Source organism: Daldinia childiae, assembly GCF_008694065.1.
Source record: "Daldinia childiae strain JS-1345 chromosome Unknown Scaffold2, whole genome shotgun sequence".
Classification (NCBI taxonomy): domain Eukaryota; kingdom Fungi; phylum Ascomycota; class Sordariomycetes; order Xylariales; family Hypoxylaceae; genus Daldinia; species Daldinia childiae.
This window is the reverse complement of record NW_022984643.1, coordinates 2,554,279-2,563,759: the sequence shown is the minus strand read 5'-3', so window position 1 is coordinate 2,563,759 and position 9,481 is coordinate 2,554,279. Positions and strand designations below refer to the sequence as shown.

General features: G+C 47.4%; 2 protein-coding genes across 2 annotated transcripts; both read left to right on the top strand.

Annotated features, from left to right (window-relative positions):
- Nucleotides 1-235: 235 nt before the first annotated feature.
- Nucleotides 236-2,925, top strand: GL218_01608 (3',5'-cyclic-nucleotide phosphodiesterase regA; the record flags this gene model as incomplete). Its single annotated transcript, XM_033578083.1, has 4 exons — nt 236-377; nt 432-1,283; nt 1,343-1,935; nt 1,993-2,925. 4 exons carry the CDS (start codon nt 236-238, stop codon nt 2,923-2,925), a joined length of 2,520 nt encoding a protein of 839 aa, XP_033438104.1.
- A 2,313-nt stretch (nt 2,926-5,238) lies between these two features.
- GL218_01607 (Serine/threonine-protein kinase ppk6) lies at nt 5,239-9,241 on the top strand (the record flags this gene model as incomplete). Its single annotated transcript, XM_033578082.1, has 3 exons — nt 5,239-5,483; nt 5,803-8,918; nt 8,976-9,241. 3 exons carry the CDS (start codon nt 5,239-5,241, stop codon nt 9,239-9,241), a joined length of 3,627 nt encoding a protein of 1,208 aa, XP_033438107.1.
- Between the last annotated feature and the right edge of the window lie 240 nt (nt 9,242-9,481).

Below are 9,481 nucleotides of genomic sequence, written 5' to 3'. Positions count from 1 at the left end.
GAGTCTCGAGTACGACCTTCGCGTGTCAACTATCAAAACGTTCCCGTCGCACTTACGATATACTAAAATAGCTGTGGGCTAAGACATTTTTCATCTTTCATTGACGACTCAATTGATTACTTCTCACCATATAATTGTTCGCTTTCATAGCTGGTTTCAGTTGCGACAACAATTGCGACAGGTTACCCTGGCGGAAGTGCTCCGGTCTCTAGACTGGATGCCATAGCCCGCCGTGATGGATAGCGCAACCTGTAATGTGATTTACGTGGATCGTAATGTACTCGAAGATCGATCATTAGGCTCTGAGAGCACGGATCTGCCGGAATCTGGTGATCTTGGGGATAATTTGGGACTCCTACTAGATGCCTTTGGTGACGGTCAGTTCTCGATATAAGCTTCTACTCTAAACAAGCAACTAACATATGTCGCAGTACACGTGTGTGCAAGCGGTTCTGCTTGTATATCTAAGCTGTTTCACTTGCAAGATACGTCCATGGTAGGGCTTAAACCGACTCTTGTACTAATCGACACGCCGTACGACGAGCAAGTGTTAGAGCCACCATCGCCCGAACGAGATCATTCGCCTTTTTCCGAGGCCTCGCAGGACGGCCAGTTGGAAGAAGAGTTGTATGGACTAAGACTGCTTGAGCGGATTGTTTATGAGACTCATCTGAGAAGCCTCACAAGATTAGTTGTGCCCATTCCCGTTATTAGCTTCCCTCTACTACGAAGCCCGCCAGCGAATGACGGCACGAACGATGACCCTCCACAGCCAGCGTATGCAGATTACCTCTCAGAAGTGCCAGGCGCGACTGGTAAATCATTAACAAACCGCGCTCTATTAAGAAAGTGCCTGGATTCTGGTGCAGTAGATGTAATGGCCAGCCCTTTACATATTAAAACATTAACAACCCTCGAAGTTCATGCGTACCGTGCGCACAAAGAAGCTGCTAGGGAACAGCAGGCAGTATTGGAGGTTCGGAGGGGCCGTAAACGGTCCTGGGTAGGTGTGCACGAGGAGCAGCCTTACTCGTACCTTAGAGAGGCTATGGTATCTGGGTTAATGAGAGGGATTTGCCATTCCGGCGAAGAGCCTGAAGATCGCATTGGGAATGTCAAGGTTAATGTCCCATCCGACCGCCGGTCTCAAATCGCTAGGGCTATTGGGAGGTGGCATTTTTCTGCCCACGATTTCTGTGACGATTCTCTCCTCATCGCGGCCATCCTCATGTTTAAACATGCCTTTTCCATGCCGGAACTTGAAAAATGGCGAATACCAACAGGTAAATGACTTACCCATATATTCGCTGCGCTGTGACGGCTAACCACTACTGGACTATAGAACAATTAACAACTTTTCTGGTTGCAACACGAGCTGCTTACAATACTTTCGTACCATATCACAACTTTCGCCACGCTGTTGATGTACTCCAGGCGACATTTAATTTCCTTGTTCACATTGGAGCCTTGCCGCCATATCCCTCCCGCCCTAGATCGTCCGCCGGGTCAATCAAAAAGTGTCCACTCGTTACTCTGATCAAACCTTTTGAGGCTTTAACCCTTCTCATAGGGGCGATCGGTCATGATGTTGGTCATCCTGGTGTAAATAACGGTTTCTTAACTGTACTTAATGCGCCCCTAGCGCAATTGTACAATGACCGGTCTGTTCTCGAGTCCTTTCACTGCGCAGCCTATTCACAAATCCTCCGGAGATATTGGCCTAAGGTCTTTGAAGATACGAAAATGCGCACCCTGATGATCAGCTCAATTCTAGCGACAGATATGGGCGTGCATTTTGATTACATGACCAAGCTTGAAAACCTCGAAAAGGAACTGAAAAAGGAACCAATTGAGAATTGGAGCGGGAAAACGATAGACAAGCAGACAACGCTTATATGCTGCCTAATTATAAAATGCGCCGACATCAGTAATGTTGTACGTGTTATGTTTATCTCTTATATAAAATCACATAGCAGCTAATGATATCGTTAGGCACGAAAATATGAGGCAGCACTCCAATGGATGTATATCCTCTGCGACGAATTCTCTAGGCAGGCAACGATGGAGAATGATATCGGTATCCAATCTTCCCTCATCTCGCGTCCCAAGAAGGATTTTCTGTCGCTAGCTCAGGCTCAAATAAAATTCATGGAAATGTTCGCTATTCCTCTATTTCAAGGGATCGCTGATGTGCTTCCTACGATGCAGTATACTGTCGACGAGCTCGAAATAAACAGGGCATTATTTGAGAAAACCGTACAACAAATTCCGCTAATGGAAGAAGAGCATCGACGAATATTTACAGAGGGTGTTCTTTCGCCCCGTGCTTTAGGCTTGGCTATTCAGGCAGAAGGTGTCGAAAATTTCCGAATAGACCCGGCAAAGTGCGAATTGGTCTCGGGCCATGCTGAAATGAAGAAAGCAGGCTCATCACCTCCCGATCAGCCATATCAGATTCCCGATATCCGGGGAGGATATAAGGAAATGAACGGTATTCCATTTGATAGCGATCCGTTCAGCATTGCCGATCCAGAAAATAGAGTTGGTCATAATGGGAAACAACGTTGTAGCGAGACGACAGATGGGAGCAATTCGGTGCCTCCGGGGGACTGGCAGTCACAAGCTACTAGCGCTACTACAGGCAAGATGCCACTCTCGCCAAGTACTCAAGGTACCAGCATCGTCAGTCAAGAGTCCATCGAGCGCCCTGGCAGCGTTCCCGTTACGAAAGTCATAGCACCTGATTACCGCACGATGGGACCAATGCAGAGTCTCGAGTCGGGTAATTCCGAGGAGGATTCTAATGGAAATACACTCAAGCCGGAAATACCTCTTAAGAAGAAGCCCAGTAGGTTCAGAATGAACGTCTCAACCTTTTTTCGAAGAAATAAAGGTGCAAGTTCACCGTCATCCGGCGGTTCTTGAAACTACTAGGATGATAGACCAGTGGTTAAATAATTCGAGACACGATACACAATTACAAAGGACAGAAGATAGGGCAGCATCGGTACGCGTTTGCGAGTTTATACGCGCAGTCGGACGACGCCGCGACCATAAAACGAAGCATTGTGTAGGGCAATAACAGTTGATAGCATATTGCTCATCACACGTATATATTGTATACTAGCCGGGTATGGGACGAGGGCGAGGGCGAGGGTGATTCCTCAGCGTTTCTGGTGGTTTACCAAAAGTTTTAGGGTTAGGAAGCGGAGAGCTGGTAAGCCTGAGAAAGGAGGGCACCAAAGGTGGCGGGGGGGTTATATTACCAAAGATGCATGCATGGCGTTCAGGAAATAGGGTCGGTGTAGGAATCGGGACCTGCGGCCTCCGAGGAGGAGGAAACGTGCATGGGGGAATGGGTCTTGCGGCGGAGTTTACGCTTTGAGGTGGAAAAGGAATACTTGAGACACCTTTTTTTTTCGGCTCAGGGGAAGTCCTCAAGATAAAGGCAGAGTTAAACCTGCGCGGTAATTCTTGATGGAGCACTTTTATCACATCTGTAAAGTGATGTGATCTTCGTTACACCCTGAATGCTGGGTTTTGATAGTATTAAATGTATGAATATATGAGAAGGAGAAAGGAGGGGTTGAAAAGAAAAGCAGGGAGAACTCCCGAGATTAGCTTCATAGTACAATACAAGGCGAGAAAATCTCTTGCTCGAATTAGAAGATGATCTGAGAAACCCCCCCACGAATTACGATCTATGGATATCTGCAAGTGGCTTCATGCAAGCGATCAGACTAAAGCCAGGAAATCCACTATTGAATCGTATGTCTACCATGCAGCCCAAGCAGCCCAAGCTAGCTTGATGTCGACGACTATGTACACGAGCAGCGTCATTGTTATTGTATATCATGACCTATTGCAACCGCCAGAGGCGCGTCTTGTAGGGAGACTAATACGACTAATATGATGCGGACCAATCAATGATGGGAGACATTGGTGTGCGCCCCCTGCTGACTGACATCATAGTGATCATCCAATGCTTGTTCGATGTTTGATCAAGAGCCTCGAATTTCTCGGCAATATTCTGCACGAGGGATATTCTAATACGAACATGACAAATATGATGGATGTATATTAAAATAATAGTAAAGAGTATATAATAGCGAAATGAAGCTTTAAACAAAAAGGTGTTCGTGATATATGGCTATCGGCATTTCGATTTGGAGAGTTTGTACTACCTGAGTACTTGAAAAGACCCTATAAAGACCCTGAGTTCGGACCATCTTTTAGTTGTGCGACTCGAATGTTATTAGGTACGAAATACTAGGTAGGTACCTATGTACATGGCTCAGATACTTGAAACCCCACTTCTATATACGGATCCGTGCGTACTGTACGGATGTACCTAACATATGCTGAGCTACCTCCTGTACTACATGTAGGTGTATACAAACATATTAAGATTTAAACCATGTGAGTCGTCTTTGTCCCAGTTATACACTTCAACATTTTTCAATAAGCCTACCTAGGTTATTTCACACACCAGATCTTCTTTTAAGATACCTAATGCATAAATATTAAATTAATAAGACTATATAAGACAGTGCGCAAAGAACAAAGCATAACCTATCAACAAACTGTCAAGGGTTCCCCAGCTTTCAACAATAACGAAACGCCACAGCTGACCAGTACCGTAACATCTGATTGAAATCTGGGCTGGTAGCAGCTAATGTAGTAGCCGACAGTCGGCAACCCGGACTTAACCCCCACTGCCCACTGCCCACTGCCAACCCAAACCTTAACGAGCTTGCAGCCTGAGGGTAATGTATGAGGTACCTAACCTTTGGTAGCAAAGTTTAGGTAGCTGGTGCTTTAGAGGGGAGAGAAGGAATTTCCCACCGTCTCAAAACATTCTTTTTTTCTCTTTTCAATTTTAGACGAGGTCTTGAGTTATAAAAAAAAAGAGTCTTGATTAAAATAACCCCGCAGTCCCGTCTCCGCTGGCCGTCAGCTTACCTCGCCTTAGATACTTATTCTGTACAGAAGCACCTTGTGTGTTCTGTCTTGCCCTGCGTGCCTTACGGTACCGTACCTCCCAACAGTATCTTGTTATCCTTATCCTCTCATTTATTTATTTTTTCCATTTTACCTCACTCTCAGTCCTCCATTTCAGACTTATTGCGCGCGCAGGCCGTAGCACAACTTCTATTACTGTTCGTCAATTATGAAAAATATTCATGGTGGAAATCAGGACTGTGGTGAGTTTAGAGGTTGAAAGGACGCATCATCTTCATGCCCATGGCCACTGATCCCGCTGCCTATCCACAAGGCGCCGAGAACATTCATCAGGATGCAGACCCAGAACCACAGCGCGGCCGAGGCTCTACGAGGAGTACCAAGTTGGCTGCACCGTTGCGAATACCCAAGAACCGCAGCACTGGAAATCTCGCCGTTGTGGCCGAATTTCCTGAGAGAACGAGGTTGAGGTTCTCTTTTGACACCGGATCAGGTGTGGCAGAATCTGACCAAATCACAAGGTACGTTCTAGCGCAAGGTGGTACTGTCTCCAAAATCCGAGAATAGACACACGGGGTATAATGGAGAGGCATGCCATTACCCATAACCTATAATCCACGCACCTTTCCTTCGCCGATGTCACATGCTTCTACTCAGCCGCCTTATTACATACACACCAGAGTTCCCGTCCGCCAAGAAACGAAAGAGAGACAAAAAAAGAAAACTAGGTGGAAGGGGGAGCTCAGGGGAGAAAAGAAGACCAAAATTCACACAAGTTGAATCATTATATTGGATTAATGTCAGAAGTGACTAATATCTTTGCATGTGTTAAAACAACAGATCTCCCATAATTACCGAACATGACCATGGGCTGGGTATCTCTGGTCTACGACGCATCCGTCAGCATCCCACTCCTCGCACTCCTACGATGCCTTCGAGCGCCGTATCTTCGCGAAGTCCGTCTGCCGGTCTCCTTCGCTCCACCTCGATGTCTATGATGCTCCCTTCAGGACATCATACCCCGTTATTGGGCCCCTCGTCTCCCAACTTCTCCGAAGACCTATCTCGCTTTCCGTCCGAGTCCCTACACTCATTCTCCTTCGCCCACCAATCTGAGGACTTTATACACAACCGTCAAAATGTGCTAAAACGGTCTATAGAGTTCATGAAAGACCGCATGGGATGGGCAGTTTCGTCGAATGCGGCCATGGCTAGCGCCCAAGCTAGGGTTTCCGGTGATATCGAAACCCAGCATATGCTTGATCTTCTTGCTAGGGCACAGTTGGTCGGAGCTGGAAACTTGCCAAATGCCAACTCTTCCTTTAATCCAGGCCCGTTGACCGGACCCGCTCAAGTCTCTCAGGGTAATGTTTTCGAGAAAGACTTCATACCGAGGACAAGCAGCCCCGAGTCCTTCGTAACACCGCTTGTATCTCCAATTTCCCGAGGACCTGCCGTGGACCAAATTCCAGATGCTACTGCACAGCCTACAGGAGGCGAAGGAGGCACGACACTATCAGAACAAACGGATGCGTCTCAAGAGCAACCAGATTCTGAGAACTCATCAAGAACGCCGACAAATGAGAGTGGTACAACGGCCAAGACGTCTCCTCCCATATCCAGACGCCCGAGCTTAAGGAGAAACTTTACGGACGTAGGAACGGCTGAGAGGCAGCAAAAGCTTATGGATACCATGGCGCAGCCTTTCCTTGCTGGCTCGTCAGAAGGTTATCCCGAAGCATTGGTATCTCCTATGCTCCCTCCATTATCTATAGGTTCATCACTCAGCGCATCTGGGTCTCTAGGACCTGTGGTCCATGGTCATGCAGCTCGATGGGTTCCAGCAGCGCAGGCCATCTTCACAACCGAATCCAAACCCCCATGGACGATATTGGCTGCAAATGACTTGGCTTGTTTAGTATTTGGCGTGACAAAAGCAGAAGTTCGAAAGATGGGGATCTTGGAAGTTGTACAGGAGGAAAGACGAGCCTGGTTAGAGAACAAACTACTTCGCGCTGATTCTGACGAGGTGGGGCAGGCACCTGCACAAACTGTACCACAACCTGCTCCCTCAGTTGGCTCGTCGTTATTAGGAGGTCGTGGGGGTATCACGGCACAATTGCTAAGTAAACCAAACTCCAGATCCCAGCCTCCAAAGACACCTGCCCGGCGTGCGCAGACTGTGCACAGCGGAGATACTACGCCATCTAAATCTCGAGGTGCGAATCATCGCAGCTCAAAGTCGAGAGGGGTGTTACTCTGTGGTGACGTTGTTCCTATACAAAAGCGCAATGGGGCGACGGGTTCTGCGAGTCTGTGGGTCAAGGAGAAGAGGGTAGGGTTGATATGGGTCCTCGAAGAAATTCATGAGGATGTTGCCCTCGTGAGTCTTGACGACGATGGGATTGTCACCAAGGTCTCCGGAGACATGGGTCCAATATGGGGAGATGAAAACCTGCAACCAGGCATGGATATCGGGAAGTTAATCCCCCGCATTCCTCGACAAGGTATCGATCCTAGATATGGCGCAATAGACTATGCTCAAATTGCGAAACGCAGGTATTTTACTTGTCGACATGGTGGGAAAATTAATATCCCTGCTATAGTCGCACAGACGAGAGGCCAGACTGAACTACGGGTTTCAAGCTTTCCCCATATTGCGGGCATTATCGTAGTCTCTCCTGATACACTCCAAATCAAGAGCTCAAATTCGGCATTCTGTGGGGCACTCTTCGGTTATGAAAAGCCGGAGGGACAATCGATCGCTAACCTGATTCCGGACTTCGACAAGGTTCTGGAAATATTGGTTGATCACGATGGGATTCATCTTCAAGATGGCATTGTAGTGCCTGAACATAGCTTCAGAAAAGCGTCTACTTTGTTAGCCTTACAAGATGGCAGGCCAGATGCTACTAGCACATTCCTAAATCCCGACGGGCTCCCGGCGAAACACCGTGACGGCACCGAGTTAAAGATCGACGTTCAGATGAGAGTAGTAAAGAGTGAAAAGCACTCCAGCAATGATTCAGGTGCGAGCGACGATGAGTCACAAGGAAACGAAAGCGATATTGAATCAGAGGTGGTTTACGCGTTATGGATCACCTATTCTCGTCATTTACATACGTCCAACATGAAGCCACCAGTCGCCTCTAATTCCAAATCACCAGAGTTGTCCGGGGCAGTATCTCCTTTACACCAACCCTCTCCCGGTCAGACACCAGCGCATACACCGATAGACATGAACTCGGATACGGAAGATTCAAAGTCTAGACCTACCTCCGCTGCGTCGGGGTTGTCGCAACAACTTAAAGTTGTTGCAATAAATGCAGCCGCTAAACTCACCGGGGCATCTAAGACTTCAGAAAAACAATCACTATCATCATCACCGCCTCAAACTAACGCTCCAGAGCGTAAAAAGACTATCGATGATTTCGTCATACTTGAAGACATGGGTCAGGGTGCTTACGGCCAAGTGAAACTAGCACGGTACAAGTACAACGGTGGGAAGAAGGTTGTGCTGAAGTATGTGACAAAGCGGCGGATTCTCGTTGATACGTGGACCAGAGATCGACGCCTCGGTACAGTCCCCCTTGAGATACACGTCTTGGATTATCTCCGACGAGATGGGTTTAAGCATCCCAACATCGTAGAGATGGAGGACTTCTTCGAAGACGAGACAAACTATTACATCGAAATGGCGCCTCATGGATATCCAGGGATGGACCTCTTCGATTACATTGAACTCCGTGCTAACATGGAAGAAGAGGAATGCCGAAGCATTTTTGTTCAGGTCGCTAGGGCGATACACCATCTCCACACGAAAGCGAAAGTAGTTCATCGTGACATCAAGGATGAAAACGTCATTTTAGACGGTGAAGGGCACATTAAGCTAATCGACTTCGGAAGTGCAGCATACATCAAGAACGGGCCTTTCGACGTCTTCGTAGGCACTATTGGTACGTCACTCATCTCGTCAACATTTCGGTATATCGACTAACCTGAATTTACTTTAGATTATGCGGCTCCGGAAGTGTTGGCAGGGAAGCCATATGGCGGTAAAGAACAAGACGTGTGGGCTCTCGGAATCTTGCTTTACACCATCATCTACAAGGAGAACCCATTCTACAGCATCGACGAGATAATGGACCGTGATTTAAGAGTGCCATATGTAATCAGCGAAGAGAGCATTAACCTCATCCGCTGTATGCTTGATCGTGATCTCACGCGGCGGTACGACATTGAACAAGTGCTTCAGCATCCCTGGTGCCAGATGGATTAAAGATGTGACAATAGGGGATGAACAGCTGGGCTGTCCCATGAGGACTGGGGGGGATACGAAGGAGAAAGGGTTTGTACGGCTGGGTTGGTTTTATGGGCTAGCTAGACTGTTATTGGAGAACAGGGCACACAGCACAGAATTGGGGAATGAAGACAATTTACTGCATGATACCCAGCTCTCGAAAAACTGCGATTTTACGAGGGGTTTAGGAAGAGTAACACAGAGAGCTATCTATAAAAT